The 20,592-nt window shown below is 42.6% G+C and overlaps 1 protein-coding gene across 3 annotated transcripts in view; it reads right to left on the bottom strand.

Annotated features, from left to right (window-relative positions):
• Positions 1-20,592, bottom strand: part of LOC144816539 (uncharacterized) — a 1,138,385-nt gene that overhangs the window by 663,670 nt on the left and 454,123 nt on the right. For all 3 annotated transcript variants that reach the window (XM_078674268.1, XM_078674269.1, XM_078674271.1), the window contains exon 12: positions 7,126-7,212. In XM_078674268.1, coding sequence (XP_078530394.1) covers positions 7,126-7,212 — 87 coding nt within the window. The remainder of the gene's footprint in view (positions 1-7,125; positions 7,213-20,592) is intronic.

Here is a 20,592-nt window from a genome sequence, read left to right as displayed (position 1 = left end):
AAGGAGAGAATATGTAGTATGCAGCAAGTGCAAAAACAAACTGGGCTAACGGGGCTTCAGCTAGGATGACATAGCTTCCTGGGCCCACACACACTCGCACCAGAGTACGTGACAGGTCTTTTAAAGACATTTTGCTTGTTAATGAGTGCTTTGATAATCCCCCCCACCGCTTACAGCCCCTTCAGCTCCACTCTTCTTTTTGCTTGAACTAAAGCCCCATCGCCAAATTTTTTAGAGCCCCTTCCCCCGTTATTTTTGACTGGTTGCGTCTCTGGCTTCCCATACCCCTCCCCTGTCGTGTGTGTCTCTCCCACGTTTTAATATCCTTTGTCCATTTCTGTTTCTTACTCTCTCACACCATTTCTCTTTCTTTTTTAAAGATTTAGACGCTGCAATCTCCACTCTGCTGTATACAACCTTATCTGAATTGAAATGATTAACTCTCTTGATTACAGTGAAGGGTTCTTCCACACATAGAGCACCATGTTTCAATCACGCCAATGGCACTAGGTGACAAACAATTTTGTTTCCGAAACAACAACAAATTACCTGTGAAAGGAGTGAGTGGGTAGTGTGCACCAGCCTCACTGTCTAAAAGATTAAATTAGCTCAGAGCGGTGACAACACATAGGTTACAACAGTCTGACAAACAGATCTACAAGCTTATTACGCCACTTTTTTGTCACTTTTAACATGGGAAAAGTGACGCAAGAAGCTTGTAAATCTACGTCTGACTTTTCAAGAAAAAATCTCAACTCCAGACTCTGCGAGACAGTTGTAATGTTGTTTTATCTCTCTTTCTCTCTCTCACTCTGTGACATCATTTCTCTTTCTCTTTTAATTTTATAGACACTGCTGTCTGCTTTGACGTCTAGAACAACAGTTGAACTCAAGTTGTGAACTCCGGTGGCCGCACTGTTTATACAAGGTAAGCACAGAGGCCTAGATATACCATGCCTTCATTACAATGCATTAGAAATAAGTCGTCATATTTACAATCCCGTTGTGCAACTTTTGTGTCAGTGACGCAGTAGTCACTTCCATATAGACACCACTTGAACGCGGCACTATAACAGAACTGAAATGTAGTAGGCACACTGCACACGTAAAACTGTAGTGTTACCTTCATTTGTGAAAGGAGACAGTGGGTAGTGTGCAGCAGCTTCACTGTGTAAAATATTTAATTACCTCCGAGCAGTGACAACAGATAAGTTACAACCGTCTGACAAACAGATCTACAAGCTTATTACGCCACTTTACTGTCACTTTTAATATGGGAAAAGTGACGCAAGGAGCTTGTAAATCTACGTCTAACTTTTCAAGAAAAAATCTCAACTCCAGACTCTGCGAGATAGTTTCAATGTTGTTTTCTCTCTCTTTCTTTCTCTCACTCTCTGTGATATCATTTCTCTTTCTCTTTTAAAGTTATAGAAAATGCTGTCTGCTTTCACATGTAAAACCAAAGAAGTCTTCAAGTTTTGAATTCCACTGGCCGCAGTGTTTATACAACGGTAAGCACAGTGGCCTAGATATACAATGCCTTCATTACAATGCATTAGAAATAGATCGCCATATTTACAATCCCGTTGTGCAACTTTTGTGTCAGTGACGCAGTAGGCACTTCCATATAGACACCACTTGAACGCTGCACTATAATAGAAGTGAAATGTGCCAGGCACACTGCACACGTAACATCATAGTGTTACCTTGACTTGTAATGCTTCAGCTCATTTAGTCACATCTACATAATTCTAAACTCTAATTTTCTTTTTTGTTTTGCAGATTACCAATCATACGTCTTTTGGAGTCAACTTTACAATTTGTTTATACTATTGTTTTTTTTAAAGTTATTTTTCTAGTTCTTTATTATATAGTTATCATTAAGTTTCGTTTACAGTTATTCTTTTAATAAAACTTAATTAAAAGTACATACTACTTTTTCTTTGTGGGGGGGGTGACGATCCACAATAAAAATAATATTTAAAATGTTGAAGTACTATAGTAAGATGTTAAAGACTAGGATTGAAAAGTACTGAGTTATATTTTCTCTGGATACACTACAACATGGTAAAGAAATCAAACTAATACGAAACAATGTGTACCACATTTACAAACCTCTGGCGACATTTCCCCATGCAATGCCTACCCCCTACAAAATTAAGTGTGTGTGCCTCAACGACGCCCCTCAAAGCACGGAAACAATAACCCCACAAACACTTCTATACTGTATGAAAGGGGCTGCGTGGCCCTCTGCCTGGTGCCCTTAAGTCCACCACGCCCAGACCCGGTTTCTGCAGTGTCCTGGGAGGAAACAGCCATTACAATGCCTGATCGTCACCACAAAGCCATTAGCACGCATATGGCATTACCACAAATGCTTTTACAACTAGTATGCATTCATCACGCATGATAAACGCATAATCTTAATAATGTCTTTTTGTTGACGAACACGCGTTGTAATGGCTGTGGCTTACGTCCTTCCAATTAGTTTCTAGGTATACGTGTAACCAAGTCTGATAAGATCGGAGGCCAAAGACAAACACCGTGGTGTCTGTGGCAGGAAATCTCATCGATCACAGAGAAAATATGCGAAAGGTAAAATGAAAGTAACAGGTATAATAAAAAATAACGGAGGAAAACTACTAAAATGGTGGTGGACGGAGTATGTAATCAACGTTTCGCGCCTCGACACCACATTTTAAATAAATATAAATACAATATGTTTTTAATATATTACAAAAGTATAGCAGCGGATGACACACACAGCCCGGGAAAAGAAATCTGCAAATTTAATACCAGAAATGAGGAGAGGTTTGCTTGGCGAACTTGAAGAACAAGAAAAAAAACGTGCGCTTGGAAACAAGGCTGCACATGCGTAGAGAGTACGTCTTTCAAATTAGTTTCTAGGTATACGTGCGACCAAGTCTGATAACATCGGAGGCCAAGGACAAACACCGTGGTGTCTGTGGCAGGAAATGTCATCGATCACAGAAAAAATATGCAGAGGGTAAAATGAAAGTAACCGGTATAATAAAAATAACGGAGGAAAACTACTAAAATGGCGCTGGACGGAGTATGTAATCAATGTTTGGCACCTCGACACTACATTTCAAATAAATATAGATACAATAGGCTTATTAATATATTACAAAAGTATAGCAGCGGATGAAACACGCGGCCCGGGAAAAGAAAGCGGCAAATTTAATACCTGAAATGAGGAGAGGTTTGCTTGGCGAACTTGAAGAAAAAGAAAAAAAGTGGGCTTGGAAACGAGGCTGCGCATGCGTAGAGAGTACAACTGGTGCACAAAAAAAAACCGGAAAGTTTTACATACTATCATAGAAATATAGCTCTTTTTGTGACCAGTAAAGTTAGTTCTTAAAAATACCTTTTTTTTTTAGCCCCAACGGTGCCACGATCGCACAGGTCTCCCCGTGTCCTTCGTGAGCCCGCATTGCTATATCAGAGACATCACCTTATATGCTGCTCTCTCTTCCGAAAAATAATCTGCTTTCTTACTTGAAAGAGAGAGCAGATTAACTTCTTCCCTTTTTCAAATAGGAAAGCGGTTTCCTGTGGAAAAGTGAAAGCGGCGACGGTACCGCCCTACCATGCCAAACAGCAGTGTCCCGGAAGTATGTACCCCGAGACACTGCAAGAACCGACCATGGGAGATGGTGGACCCCAGGGCCACCAAGGGTTCCAGGAGGGGGGCACCGCGACCCCCTCCCAACATTAAAAAACCCCGGGGAGTGCAGGTACCCGGGGCTGGAAGGTCATTTTACATATTACTGCCCCAGGAAGGTGGCGGTCCCCGCAACGTGTACGGGGAGAGAGAGAGGGAGAGCTGAAAACACTTTAAAAAAAAATATTTTAAAAAAAAAACCTCGTCGGGGTGACGGTCCCCGAGACTGAGGGGAAGAGAATCGTAACACCCCCCGCATACTTCAAAATAAAACAACAGAGGGGTGGCGTTCCCCGGTGCTCGGGGCACCTTACAAGCCCCCCACTATGAAAAGAATTGCCCCCGAAATTTCTCCCCCGGGACCTAATGAATAAAACGGACTTCTATTTTTTATTTCCCTTTTCCACCGCGTAGGTATACCATACGTGTACCCCCCGATTTTTTATTTAAAAAAAAATTTAAAATTGAGTCTAAAGATCCACGTACGACCCCCTGAGCAAGCCTAGAGGGTCAGGATGTTTCTACCCTACCCCCTTTCCTTATTTATCAACTTTGATTTACCAAGATGGCTGCCAACTCTTCCTGGTTTGGAGTGTTTATGCACAGTTGACAGCCAATCAGCATGCAGCTTGCAGCTCGTCCTCCTAATTGTATGGATTTCCGTAGGCGTGCTGTACTCCGTCTCTAGATATCGCTATGATTTTACTTGTAATTTTCCAAGGAACTACTGAACGGATTTTCCCCATTTAACAAAAAGCACAATCTGCGAGCCGAACTCTACCTCTCTGCCAAATTTGATGTAATTCCATTCAGCCGTTCGGGTGTAGCCCTGGCTAAATGTCCCTATGGAAAATTGCATGGGAAAAACACGTTTTGGGACCCCCCCTTTTTTCCCGGCCCCCACTTGATGAATTACCCTCAAACTTTCAGTGAAGGAGCGGAACCGAGCAGGCCATTTTCTTGGAGAAATTTGCGAAGATTCGTCCACCGACGCCAAAGTCATTCCAAATAGAATGTTGTGGATTTCCTATGGAAAGTAGGTCCTAACTATAACTACCTACTGGCGACAGCCTTGGGGGGAATCAACGCCTCCTGGTCTGAGCAAGTGATAAGTTGGCATCGATTTATCGATGACCTATTTATCATTTGGAATGGTACCACTGAATCTGCCAAGGAATATATAAAGGTATTGAATCAGAATGATGTGAATCTAGAATTTTCAGGAGAAGTTAGTGAGACATCCGTAAATTACTTGGATGTCAATATCTACATTGAATCAGGAGAACTGAAAAGCAGGTTATTCCGCAAAGCGACTGCTGGCAATTCTGTATTGGTAGCGACGAGTAGTCATCCCACCAACCTGGTACGGAGCATTCCCTATGGGGAGCTCCTCAGAATTAAGCGGAATTGCACTGATGAAAGGGAATTTCAAATTGCTGCCAAACAGAGTATGGAACGCTTTAAGGTCAGGGGGTATAGCGATGATATTCTCACTAATGCCTATAAAAGAGCTAATGCCATAAAGCGTGAGAATCTGTTTAAAAAGAAATATGCCAAAACCAAGAAGAACTCCAACAAAAAGTTCCGGTTTATAACCACATATTCCAGAAATGCCTCCTTTTTAAAGAAAATTCTAAGAAAAAGTTGGCATATTTTACAGACAGATGAGAGTTTGGTTGCTGATCTTCCTCCCAAACCTTTGATAACATTCAGGAAAGCAAGGTCCATAAAAAATGAGTTAGTCCAGAGTCATCTAGTGGACATTCCCAAATCACCTTTTGGGGCAATGAAAGGTTTTTTCCCTTGCGGGAAATGTAAGGCCTGCAAATCGAGCAAGAGGGTCCTTACTTATGACATTCCAGGGGTGGGTCTCCAGAGGAGAATGAACAAATTTCTTACATGTACCACACCCTATAGTGTCTACTGTCTTTATTGTCCCTGTGGTCTTCGATATATAGGGAGTACTGTTCACCCCATGAAGATTAGGATACTTGAACACATGCGTGCCATTGCAAATTTTGACGAGGGATACCCTGTTGCACGTCATTTTGACCAAGTACATCATCGCAACAGGGATCTCCTCGGATACTTTGGCCTGGATTATATTCCCAACAATCCTAGAGGGGGGGACAGACTCACTAGACTCCGGAGACTAGAGTCGAGATACATTATTGACTTGCAGACAAAGGTGCCAGGGGGATTGAATATGCATGAGGAACTTGCAGTCCATTTGGGCGAATGAGGTCCCTCATAGAGGACATTCTGCTCAAGAGCACCTTGTTACTTGTTACTTGTTACCTATTGGCTGCATCTTCATTGTGTATATATTGATATTGCTATTTCTTATAATCTGTGATTTTTATTCTCCCAGAATTGATTAATCTATCATTTCCCTCCCTTATGAATGATGAATTTTGAACATGATGTTCTCACTGTATATTATGAACCGCTTCTATGAATATTAATTGACAGATTGTGCGATGTGAATGTATAAGGATTTATTCTGTGTGGTCATGCCCATCTGAGGGCTTTATGAGTTATAATATGGATTGTGATTTACTCCATGGAATTTGAGTTGCTTTATGATATTTATTTTAAAGCACAGTACTTTTTCGACCCACATTGATTGAATGCTATATGTATATCGACATGTGGAAATGGCGCCCGTGTTGTAGACTCTAATTTCAGTGAGTTTTTGTCCTTTATCTATTTCCATGCACACTGGTTATAATGATGTTTTGAGTGACGCTTTGGTAAACATAGAAGAAGGTTACGACCGAAACGCGTCTGTTTTGCTGGTTGCTGTGTTTGTTTCACAATAAACGATTCAAACTGCCCCCGCGAGTGCTTTATTCCTGTGGAGGATTTACCACTTTTTGGAGTTGAGAGTGGCAATATATATATGTATGTATATATATATATATATATATATATATATATATATATATATATATATATATATATATATATATATATATATATATATATATATATATATATATATATAATGTATATATATATATTATATATATATATATATATATTATATATATATATTATGTATATATTTATATACATATACACACACAAACACATACATATGTGTATATGTATGTTTCACTTACCTGATATATGCTTACCATTTTATTCTAAAGGTGTGCTTGGTAAAGGCACTCTGTGACAAGACTTTATGCTGGCGCTGTATTGAAAACATTTGTTAAGCTACTTCTCCTGGAGGTGCATCATATTTTAGACAGTCGGTATTTTAGGAGAAGCATACTTTATCAGATAGACACTACAATGGTGTGGTCTGCAAAAAGTTAAACTCAGTGACCTAACTGACTCCAATGACCGGGCAAACAAGAATATGCCATTTTTCTTGTAATATGTCAACCTCTGGATCAAAAACAAAAACATTGCATATTTCTTTATACTCTTACCTCGTGATTAGCTGATGAGCTAACTCCGATGTCTATAATAGAAGGAACATGCATCTGTGTGTCTGTCACTTCAAACAAGGGATTAATCTACAAGACAAAAACAATTTAAATACTTTAGTTTTGGTCCTGGAGTGACTGTGTGTGCAGACATAGCATGCTTACTTGGATGAAAAGTATATTTGGACATTTTTTTATATTATGTTCGATTCAGGGAATGTGTCACTTGTTAATTTATGTAAATATATTAGTTTTGTGTACCCTGCATTAACTCTCAGATGTCTCTAATTACACAAACAATACAAAAATAGTATTATAAGAAAGCAAGGTTGTTAAAATACACAAACTATGGTATAACTTTATATTCAAATAGTATACCCTAATGATATTAGTTTGCATTAATACAAACATTCTAAATTATTAGCTCAAATAATACCGTAGTTCGGAACAAAAAGACAGTGCAAGTTACATTACATTACCACAACAATTTATACGGTAATTTGTAATAACATTTACAGTTCTAATTATATATAAATCATACAAAACAAATTATAACAATCAAGAATTAATCAAGACAAATTTCAGGCCAGACTGGGTCGTTATATACAATAGAGAATTCCCCTAGTAGGATGTATAATTTGTTATGGTTTCTACATTACTAACGTATGTATTAAGCATACCAAATAGTAATACAGTACAATCTGTAATGTCCAACACCCTTAAATTTACTCACTGAATAAGTTAATAATTTATTGTGGTCTGTGAAATGTACGAAGAGGCCTAAGTAGTTGAATGGCTTTATACTGAAAGACATCTGGTTCCATCGCACTAATGTCTGTAAAAGTCATCTGAATTGTTTGTAATAATTCATGATGCTCAAGAAAGTTACTTACTTTTGCTTATTATTCCTGGTGATTACTACAGCTTCCAGAAAATTCCTCAACTTTTGAATATTCCCCAGGTGCCAGAATTCATCCGAGCACCTCTCCAGTGTCGCCTGGTGGTGGCATGCAACTCCACTCACGGCTCCGACTGGCAATAAAGTAGTATATAATTTGCAAAAATGAAAACTGCTGGGACCCAACATTTCGTCCGAAACCCGCAGACTATAGGGGGTGCTGATTACCAATGCCACCTCCTACCTCTTTCTTCCATCAACAGTTTTCCCTTGCCCATTTATCTCACTCTTACAGGTTCTTTTTCATCCCTCCTTTCTGACTTCACTATTTTTCTGTCTTTTTCCTTCTCTTTGTTCCACTTTTGTGTTTTTCCATCTCTTTTTATGGGTGAAGGTTTCAGGGGGGAATACAAGATTAAGACCCCAAAATGAGTGGGTATGGGCCCAACCTGCAACCACAGCCTCTAATTAAGGAATGCGATGAAGTGAGGCTACTATCTCCTACATACAGTGCACATTGTGCGCTGGTGTTAGTTCCTTATTTCTTATGCACCAAGCCAAAGCGTGGAGGAACCTACAAGCTAAACTACAATAGACAATAAGTGACTGGGTCCAAGCAGGTCGAACCTGGCTTCTGCATCCGATTTGCAGTCGGTCTTAAATCGTGCCTAGGTCCCAGTCAAACACAAGCAGATGACTGTAGTAGGTACGTAGCCGTTTTGGAGGCAATTTTAAATTGATTTAATAGATTTTATATATATATATATATATATATATATATATATTACCTACTGGCGGTCGCCAGTAGGTATATATAGTTAGGATTTTTTCTCTATGGGATTTTTGAAAATTCTATGTCTAATAACTTTGGCGTTTGTGGACGGAATTGGCTGAAATTTTCAGGAAAATGGAACATTTGGTTTCTGAGCAGCCCCTGAAAATTTGGGGGGGTTCGTCAAGGGGGGGCCGAGAAAAAAGGGGGGTCCCAAAACGTGTTTTTAACATTGAGTTTTCCATAGGGCGGTTGGCCTCACTTTTAGCCCGAACGGCTGAATGGATTTGCACGAAACTTGGCAAAATTGTAGGGACTGGTAGCCCGATGTGCCTTTGCTAGGTCTCAATATATGTGCTCCAGTGGATTTTGAGAAATTAACGTTCAAAAAAAGATATATATCTGTAACAGCGCTCTGCTTCGCGTACTTTTCGCGTAACGGAGCTTTGCGAAGCTGATTGGTTCTCCGGCGTCTGTAAACATTCCAAACAGTCCGTAGCGGCCGCCATCTTGTCTCTCGGTAGGATCGAGAGACAAGAGGAGGCCAAAGCGAAGGGGCAAATGACCATAAGGGGGCATAGTAGATCCTCCCTGACCCCCTAGGTTTGATGTGGAGGATTTAAAAGGGCCCCGCGGGGCAAAAAAAAAAACAATAATAATAATCGAACGGCTGAATGGATTTGCACGAAACTTGGCAAAATTGTAGGGACTGGTAGCTCGATGTGCCTTTGCTAGGTCTCAATATATGTGCTTCAGTGGATTTTGAGAAATTAACGTTCAAAAAAAGATATATATCTGTAACAGCGCTCCGCTTCGCGGAGATAAAATTATCTCTGTATTACCTAGCTGTTGCTAACACCAGTTAGCGACCGCTAGTAGGAGATAGTGACCATCTTGGGCCCCACTTTGCATGTCAGTGATATTTATCACTAATGACATGCAAAGTGGGCATGCCAAGATGTTAGCGACTGGAAACAGTCGCTAACATCGCTATCTCCTATTACCAACTTTTGGAGATATTCGCGCTAAGCGCGAATATCTCCAAAAGCTACCACCTGCCCTGAGCAGTTCTTAGCCATGTTATCCAATGGGAGGTGGATAACATGGCTAAGAGCATTAGCTCGGTAATGCATGAATATCGGTGAGTTTTCAGCGATATTAATGCATTGCGGTAGTTTTTTATGGCATTTGCGATAAACCTTGATAATAGCAAGGTTTATCTGCGATAATTTCTGACGATGCTTAGCGGTAAAAAATTTGTTGCTAAGCATCGTTAGGGATAAATATCGCTTAACTTTGGTAATATGCCCCAACGTCTGTTAACTTTCGATTCGAAGGAAATCAGGAAGTGTTGAAAAACATTGTCTGCGCCATCTTGCCTTTTTTCAAATGCCACACTTTTGTTGTGCACGGCAGCCATTTTAGATGACTTGACCAGACCCACTCTCTGCACGCTGTCGATCCTTAGCATGGCTCCCCACCCTCGCAAGCATCTCCCCCAGGCACTGGTCACCCTCGTTCTCTGTCTTATGCATGGGTAATAAACCTCCCCCCATCTGCGCTGCTCTTCCCTGAGAATCACACCCTGTGCCCGCCCGACACCTCCCTTTCGCCCTATTCACTACCGCACCCTCTGACACTCCTTTTCCTCTGTGTCCAATTGTCCAGGCCGGTCCTAGGCTATCAGCTAGCCCTGCAGATGTAGTTTATGGCCCCAGCTGTAAAGAATCACCCCTCTTCAAAGGAGTTATAGTAGATCAAGGCCCACACTCGATGAGATCCGTCACAGCACACGCGTTCCTACTATCTGAAAACCATCCTGTATTGTGATTGGGGAGGGGACCGAGCCTGAAGCGGAAGATTCCAGGGATGACTCTTTGTACATCAAAGTTTTTACAATTATGTGTCACATTAAAAATATATAGCACTCCAACAAAGTAGTAAGATTATAAAACTTTAATAACTTATAAATATATACAACAAAACAAAAACAGTAAAAACATATAAACATTTTTAGGGAAAAACAACGAAGTAGCGGTCGGCTGTGCGAATAGTCCCAACGCAGCACAACGTCCAGATTTCTGGACGGCACCCAGGTGATGTTGCCTGGGTGCCGCACTGATTTCGGCATCCGGCGTGGGGCGTCGCGGGGGGTGGGTCATCAGTAGCAAACTGTTGTGCGAATAGTTCCAAGGCAACAGAACGATGGCACCAAGGTGATGTCCAGTAAGTTGCCGCACTGGTTTTGGTATCCTACAATGCTGCTCCGAAGAATGGCGTGGGGCGCCCCGGGGGGGGGGGGGAGGCGGCGTGAACGGGCCTCTCCAGGTGGAGTCTCGTCTGTTGTAGTGGGGCGCCCCTTTACCGTTTCAGTTGCCATTCCGTCCGCTTTTGGTCCACTGTGACAAAAGCCGCAATTCAGCTGAGTTGCGCCCACTCTTGCGGTGCAGCGATAGGCGGCTGCCACAGGACTCTCAAAATGGCGGCAGGCTCTTTTCTTTTTGGGCCTGGTCCACTGAAATGGCCCTGGGACACCTTGCAAATCGGACGCTTGTCTACTAGGTCTTGGACCCCATTCTCGAAAGCGTCCCCTCCGCCTTGAGGATTCAACAAAAGTTTTGGGGGCCCCCGACTCCTGCAGGCTTCTGGTGGGGAGCGGCTGCCATGATTGCTCGCGGAATGACCACGACGGAGCCACGAGATGGTGGTGCTTTCATGGTGACGCCAGCTTCAGTGTGAAACATCCAGAAACAAGGTGGGGCTTTCATCGTTTGGGAAAAAAAAAAGTTTTCATCCAATGAAAAGTGTTATTTTTAGGTCATATGATCAAGCCTTCCATCATTAGGAAACCAAAAGTAAAATGAACCAATGAAAAGTTTTATAAACAAGTCACATGACCTGTTATGCGGCATAGGGTATAAAAAGCGTAGAAAATCCGTTGGCACGTGAGGCGGCGTCAGTAGCGGACCGATGTGCGAATAGGCCGAAGGCAACACAACGCGCCAAGATCCGGATGGCACCGAGGTGGTGTCCAGCAAGTTGCAGCACTGGTGTGGCCATCCTACAATGCTGAAAGTCGGCGTGGGGCGCCCCGTTGGCCTGTGAGTTCGCGTCAGTAGCGGACCGATGTGCGAATAGGCCGAAGGCAGCACAACGCGCCAAGATCCGGATGGCACCGAGGTGGTGTCTAGCAAGTTGCTGTACTGGTGTGGCCATCCTACAATGCTGAAACTCGGCGTGGGGCGCCCCATTAGCCTGTGAGATGGCGTCAGTAGCGGACCGATGTGCGAATGGGGCCAAAGGCAGCGCAACAATATTTTCTGAATAGAAGACACCACAAGGCGCTGAGATTCCAAGATCCGGATGGCTACAGCGACAGGCGGCTGCAACAGGACTCTCAAAATGGCGGCCTGTTCTTTGGATTTGGGCCTGGTCCACTAAAATGGCCCTGGGACACCTTAGAACTCGGACGCTCGATTTTTTTTTCCTTTCCTCTACATGCAAAAAAAGGTAAATGCCCGGTACGTTATACGCTTCATCTGCCACGATGTACTCTCCAGAGGAACCGAAAAAAAATATAGTTATGGTAACTATACCATGCATCGTCATATGGAGAGGTGGCACCAATTAATTATAGTGCTGCATAAAAGAGAGATTTGGAGGAGAACCCCGACCTGCTAGTACATTCATCAAAGAAGTGGCACTGACAGCATCAGAGGCAAGGGAAACGGTCCCAAATATTTAGAAGAACTTTGGAAAGATTAAAATGACATGTTTAGATTGTGGCAAATTAATTTCATGTGGACAGATGAGTGTTACTCTATAAATACAGCATATGAACATCATCATAGTCGATGGTTGGTACAGACATTTTGACTATATCCTGGACCTGCCTGTCCTCGCCCAAAATGGCGCCGGAATAAATGGGACTCGTAACTCCTTGTTGTGTACTGGTTGCAGAACCTTGAAATCACGAGATACGTATGCAGTTTTGAAGCACATGGCGGGCGGGGACGAGAATTGATTGAGTATTTCGACATCCCTATTGATATTAAGTTCTGATGTGTTATTGATTACTGTACTATTGAAAGTTCGAATTAACGTCGCGCATGGTACTTGCCCGCAAATGTATATCTAGATAATTTTATTGTAACTGGCCCTGTCGTATTTTAATTATAAAATGTACGTCCACCGATTCCGCAACTGTTAGACACCTTAGTTCTTGCAACCTAATGGCCCGCCCGTTACGTTCCTCTACAGTGTAAATGTCTACTCATCATATACGATTACAGTTTGCTCCGTGGCCGGCCCACGTGGTTATAGGCTCGTATTTGTATAATGAAATTTTCACAATAAAGGTTTTTAAAAGAAAACATGGTAGTAGTATATACATTGGTAAAGTTTTTAATAATAGTCACTGTTTTAGAATCATTAAAAGGCAAGTGAAATAAAGCAGACCAATTACATGAAGGGTAAAAGGTATAATACGCAGGAACGCAGTAAAGATAAATGGTCAAGGGCTGTTGTGTTTTCTACTCCTGCAACATAAAGTGATCGATAAGAATCTCATATTCAGGCGTATCGGCGACTAAGACAGCAGGTCGACCCTCTTTTGCTCAACGGCTCCGTCATGGGACGAAGAAACGCCCTTTTTCTCGAAAAAAGAATATATTTTACTTGCAGGACAGTTGTAAATTTTCCGGGAAAGTACATTAGCCTGGAACATTATAACATATATTTAAGAAAAAATAATGTTCGGAAGTAATAAAAAGCGTAATTTTTAGGTCATATGACCAAGCCTTTCATCATTAGAATAAGAAAAGTAAAATGAACCAATGAAAAGTTTTATTAACAAGTCACATGACCTGTTATGCTTACGTTACGCGCTGCGCGTCGCGCCCCGGATGACTTCCGGATGCGCTAACGCGGCGCGTCATATGACGCATTACGCGACAACGCAGGTCCAGAATATAGTCAAAATGTCTCCACCAACCAGCGGTCGGAACACAACCCCTTTCAGCAGGCTAAATAGTTCTGTTAAATGACAACAGAAGGGACAGGCAACAAGAACCATCAGTCAAAGAGGGGAGGGCTAGTTCTTCTCTACCGGGTTACATTGGGGCGCTACCGGAACTGATCGAATTGGTAGTCTACAGTGTTTCTGGATGTTTCAGACTGAAGCTGGCGTTAGCATGAGAGCACCACCATTTCGTAGCTCCGTCGTGGCCATTCCGCGAGCAATCATGGCAGCCGCTCTTTATCGTTATTTTGGGCGGGGTGGGTGGCGGAGCCGAGCTGTATTGCAGCCATCATGGTGTGGAGTTCAGTTCATCTCACTAGTTTCGTATTTGTCATGAGGGGTTGTTCTTAATGTTTCTATTTTAGCGAGGTCAAAAAGAGATCCCATTAGTGGCCTACTGATTTTGCTCGATTCCTTTTGTTTTTTTACACGATTTTTCGCTATCTGCAAAGACTAAACAGAGTATTGCGACTCTGTGCTTGTTTGTAAATAGAGAATGAACCAAAGAGAACAATCAATCAAATGGAGAGAGAAGCAGGCACGACGGATTACAACGGGGGCAAAGGCCTGCGTTAACTACCCTTCACTATCTGCAAAGAGAGAGTACTCCTAATAGAAATGAGGGGGGGGGGGGCCAGCATTCAAAGCAGATCAGTGTGCATAAACACGAAAATGTTTTTACTTACCACGTACTTGACATTCGACAGCTTATGATATTTGCTATTAAAAAACCATTGAAATTCACTGAAAAAACCATAGGTTATAGACCATATATAGTTAGGAATTAGCATTTACAAAACCTTGAAAATTCACTGAAAAAACCATAGGTTATAGACCATATATCGTTAGGAATTAGCATTTAAAAAACCTTATTTTACTCACACAAAACCATTGAAATTCCATATATAGTTAGTTGCACTAACTATATATCGCGCACCCGCAATCCACTGCTGATGATGTCACTGACCATGTCATGAATGATGTAATATGTGACATCATCAGCAGTGGATTGCGGGTGCGCGATATATAGTTAGTGCAACTAACTATATATGGAATTTCAATGGTTTTGTGTGAGTAAAATAAGGTTTTTTAAATGCTAATTCCTAACGATATATGGTCTATAACCTATGGTTTTTTCAGTGAATATATATATATATATATATATATATATATATTATTCCAAAACCTCCAAGCTTTAAAAGACGCACTCCGTGAGGAAGTAGTTTAACAAAACTTTATTAACATAGCAGCGGCATGACGAACTTGCAGTTTGTAGTCCCTGACGCGTTTCGGTGCACACCTGCACCTTATTCTTAGGGAAAGGCAAGTTGCAAAGTCTGGGCTGGACTGTCGATAATTTTCCCCGACCGTGGAAAGACGCACCGCTGCTGACACCGGGATGCTTTCTGTGAGGCTGCAAATCAGGGCAGCCTGTTCCGGCGTGAGGAATCCTGACATTTGGGCAGTGGCAGCACAACATTGGGGCTCACTGGAGAGCCAAGAAGTAAAAGGTACAGAAAATTAAGGCGAAATTTTAAAGCTGCACAGGGGACCCATTGAAGGGAAGTAATTGAGGACTGCCGATCCCAGCATGCTACTCACTGGAGAGTGCACGCATTGGAAGGGGAAAATTATCGACAGTCCAGCCCAGACTTTGCAACTTGCCTTTCCCTAAGAATAAGGTGCAGGTGTGCACCGAAACGCGTCAGGGACTACAAACTGCAAGTTCGTCATGCCGCTGCTATGTTAATAAAGTTTTGTTAAACTACTTCCTCACGGAGTGCGTCTTTTAAAGCTTGGAGGTTTTGGAATAGTATTTGACACGGCTTCTCCGGCCGTGGAAAGACGCACCGCTGCTGACACCGGGATGCTTTCTGTGAGGCTGCAAATCAGGGCAGCCTGTTCCGGCGTGAGGAATCCTGACATTTGGGCAGTGGCAGCACAACCTTGGGGCTCACTGGAGAGCCAAGAAGTAAAAGGTACAGAAAATTAAGGCGAAATTTTAAAGCTGTACAGGGGACCCATTGAAGGGAAGTAATTGAGGACTGCCGATCCCAGCATGCTACTCACTGGAGAGTGCACGCATTGGAAGGGGAAAATTATCGACAGTCCAGCCCAGACTTTGCAACTTGCCTTTCCCTAAGAATAAGGTGCAGGTGTGCACCGAAACGCGTCAGGGACTACAAACTGCAAGTTCGTCATGCCGCTGCTATGTTAATAAAGTTTTGTTAAACTACTTCCTCACGGAGTGCGTCTTTTAAAGCTTGGAGGTTTTGGAATAATATATATATATATATATATATATATATATATATATATATATATATATATCTCGAGCTCTGTGTGGTGTCCTTCAATCAACCGCACGCTAACACAGCCAGCCTTCCCTAACAGCTTTTATTGGTATTTGCGGTTGCAATCACTGTAATTCAAGGCCTCTGACATAGCCGACGCGTTTCAAACAGTCTCTTTTTCATAGGCTGTCTGCCAGAGAATGCACGAAGGATCCTCCCACTTCCCCATTTCTGCGATATCATGAGCCCACATGGGCTATTTTGAATAAGACACGTTGCATTCTGGGAATTGGAGTTCACAACAATCTTTCCATGATGGGTGCACTCGCAGTGTTTGCCAAATTAAAGCTCTGAATGGGCTTCAGGGAATGCAATCGCCCTCAATCCACGGTCTGTGCTTCACGTTGTACGGCCAACATTCCTGTGGCTCCATGGCCCCCTTTAATGTCCCGGGGTGGTGCAGGTTCCACGGCAGCACAGCCGCATATTCAATCCAGCTCTGTGGGGTGTCCTTCAATGAACCGCACGCTAACACAGCCAGCCTTCCCCAACAGCTTTTATTGGTATGGGCTGCTGTAATCACTGTAATTCAAGGCCTCTGACATAGCCGACGCGTTTCAAACAGTCTCTTTTTCATAGGCTGTCTGCCAGAGAATGCACGAAGGATCCTCCCACTTCCCCATTTCTGCGATATCATGAGCCCACATGGGCTATTTTGAATAAGACACGTTGCATTCTGGGAATTGGAGTTCACGACAATCTTTCCATGATGGGTGCACTCGCAGTGTTTGCCAAATTAAAGCTCTGAATGGGCTCCAGGGAATGCAAACGCCCTCAATCCACGGTCTGTGCTTCATGTTGTACAGCCAACATTCCTGTGGCTCCATGGCCCCCTTTAATGTCCCGGGGTGGTGCAGGTTCCACGGCAGCACAGCCGCATATTCTATCCAGCTCTGTGGGGTGTCCTTCAATGAACCGCACGCTAACACAGCCAGCCTTCCCCAACAGCTTTTATTGGTATGGGCTGCTGTAATCACTGTAATTCAAGGCCTCTGACATAGCCGACGCGTTTCAAACAGTCTCTTTTTCATAGGCTGTCTGCCAGAGAATGCACGAAGGATCCTCCCACTTCCCCATTTCTGCGATATCATGAGCCCACATGGGCTATTTTGAATAAGACACGTTGCATTCTGGGAATTGGAGTTCACGACAATCTTTCCATGATGGGTGCACTCGCAGTGTTTGCCAAATTAAAGCTCTGAATGGGCTCCAGGGAATGCAATCGCCCTCAATCCACGGTCGGTGCTCCACGTTGTACGGCCAACATTCCTGTGGCTCCGTGGCCCCCTTTAATGTCCCGGGGTGGTGCAAGTTCCGGGGCAGGACAGCTGCGTATTCTATCCAGCTCTGTGGAGTGTCCTTCAATGAATCGCACGCTAACACAGCCAGCCTTCCCCAACAGCCTTTATCCTCACCTAGCTGCATAATTAACATTACACTAGCTTTTGATCTGCATCACGTACCTGTTACTCCCTTACAAAACAACCGTCTTCATTGCTTGGCTAACAGAAGCTAATACCCTCCCTCTTTCCACCCCTTATTTAAACACATACACTGCTTACTCATTGGTCTATTGGCTTTTTGTTTCCTGCCAAACAGATTATGTGAAGCTACTTTTCCGTCAAAAGGACTGCATTACCCACAATCCAATGCAGTTGTGGGAACTTGCACCAAAACGTACTTATCGCAAAAGATAGTGTAATGTTAATTATGCAGCTGGGTGAGGATGGTTGTCAGAGCGCAGGAAAAGAGCAAGAGTACATTTCAATGATGAAGGTGTGGAGTAGTGATTGGAGAGAATGGAGAGGGAATGTGTTTATAGTTGATGGGGAAGCGCATTTGTTACGATTGGATTTAGCAGTAGGAGAGAATGATATGAAAGCGAGATTAGGCATGCGAGGTAGGGTCAACTTGAAAAGGCATGCAGTATGTCGGGTATGATTGTTAGTGTATGAGTGGAATTGGACGAGAGTGAATAGGAATAGGAGTGAATGCAGCTGTTTAAATGAAGGCTTGGTGGAGGTGAGTTGTACACGGGTTGCTATGAGTGTGAATAAGCATAAAAACAAAGTGGTCCTAGACATATCTCAAAACACCAATTGATGTATTACTTATTATTTAGGATGAGGAGATTGACCCACTAGACAGACTATGGACATAGGTAGTAAAGTGGGTGGGTGAGATAAAAGTTGGGTAATGTTTGAGAATCCAGCCATTGTAATAATGTTTATTGACAATGTGAGAAGCGGTGTAAATCATGTTAATTCACACGGATTATTCAAATTGAATTACACATCAAAGTTTCAGTATTAATGTTGGTATAGGTGTTATGGTAATATTGGTCATTTTATTTGTCATTTTAGCAACCCCTGACGAAGGGCCCCAGTGGCTCGAAATGCATTGGGTTTTACAATAAACAACACTGCCTCAGACGAAATTGCTTCTTTCGTGTTTTGTGCAACTAAGAGGTTCGGATGGCCCAGCCAAAACATGAGAAAATTTGAAAATTGGCATATCCACTCCACGTGTGGAAAAGTTGACGATGGAAAAAGTTGCATAAAATGTTTATAAAATTGGATTTCAATGGAATATATGGATTAATTTGATAGGATTGAATTACAGCCCAAATGGCGATTTGGCTGTGTATTTGGTTGGGGCGACGATTCGCCCCAGCTTGATCACTGATGACATGACATCATCCACTGACTGTGTGTTTCTGTAAAGTTTAAATTTGTTTTATATATATGCCAAGCTGTATTCAAGAATGAGTGGGTATATAAGTGTCTGTATAAAGGATTTAGTAGGTACGTGACTGACTGTATAAATGAGTGATTACATGTGTCTTACTGAATGCATGGGTTAGTGACTAAACTGTGTATCAGTCAGTCTGTTGTTGTGTAATCTGCTGCATGGGTTGCTCAGTAGCTACATAGGTGTCTCTATGGGTTATTGATTGGTTGCCTAAGTGTTTGTAGGGGAGATTGAGTGAGTGTGTGGGTGGGTTAGAGGTGTCTGACTCTGTGCATAGATGTGTGAGTGATTGATTCACTGGGTGTATGGGTTCAAAAGTGCACGTGGAAACAGCTGTATGGGTGGGTGAGTGTGTGTATGAGTCTGTTGGTAACTGAATGGATGTCTCAGTGGTACATGAGCAAGTAACTACATATATAAAATACAGTGTATGTAAGAGTTGAAGTATATGATAAACTATACATGAGTCAGTGATTGTGAGAGTGGCTGTATGGATGAGTGTGTACTTGTATCAGTGATTACCTAAGAGACTAAGTATGCATTAGTATCTGTATAAAAACGTAAGGTGGTGTGTGTATAACTATATAGGTGAGTAAATGGGAGAGTGATTGATTCTTTGCATGACAGACTAGGTGTGTGATTAACTCCATGGGTCAGTGGCAGTGTGAGAGTATCTGTACAGATTTATGAGTGCATATGATAGTGTTGTATTCATGAGTGACTGCATGTATGAGGAACTGTATGGGTGAATGAGTGGATGTGTGTCTAGACCTAGGAATTGGTATGTCGATGGTTTTAAAAATGATATTTTAGAGTGGATGCATCAAAGGTTATATTAAAGTGTGAGGAGGTGCATCAGATTTTCACATGGATGATGTCATCAGTGATGTCATTTGAGATGCCATCAGTGATATCATCAGTGATGTCACTGACCATGTCATAAATGAAGTAATATGTGATGTCATCAGCAGTGCATTGCGGCCGCGCAAGTTATAGTTAGCTGAACTAACTAGAGCAGAGGAATTACTATGGTTTTGTACGAGTGAAATGTCCAACTAACGATAACATGTCTGAAACTTATGGTTTTTTCAGTGACTTTCTAAGGTTTTTTAAATGCTAATTTCTAACTACAAAGTATCTGAAACCTATGTGTTTTCAATGAATTTCAAAGTTTTTTGAAATGCCATAACCTGCCACACATGCAGAGGCTCATGGAGGACATGCTGTGGATGGAGGCGTAAAGGATGGCACCCACCACTGAACATGAAATGTAGCTGGGATCTACCATGCCCTTCAGATCCTCATCATGGCATTGCTGCCACAAGGCATGGCGCAGACAAATGCTGCTGCCCCACACCCTTCAAATCTCTGCCCCCTGGTGTGTTAGCACCTCACAGTGAGACAGGCGTATGCACTGCGCCCCCTGAAGTGTCAGTGGCACACAGTGGGGAAGTCAGTCCATCACCGTCAACTGATGTGTCAGTGGCACACAGTGCGGAAAACAATCCACCTTTGTCCACTCATGTCTCAGTGGCACACAGTCCCGCAGCTGGTACAGAAAAACCCACAGGTGGGGCAGTGCACACATACGAGGACGAGGACGTGGACGTGGACGTTTGAGATCAGAAGAAAGCACTAACATTAATTTCCACCACCTGGCCTGTTTATCCTTGGT

This window comes from Lissotriton helveticus, chromosome 1_1 (assembly GCF_964261635.1).
Source record: "Lissotriton helveticus chromosome 1_1, aLisHel1.1, whole genome shotgun sequence".
NCBI classification, from domain to species: Eukaryota; Metazoa; Chordata; class Amphibia; order Caudata; family Salamandridae; genus Lissotriton; species Lissotriton helveticus.
Note: the sequence above shows the minus strand (reverse complement) of the source record. Positions and strands in the feature narration are given on the sequence as shown.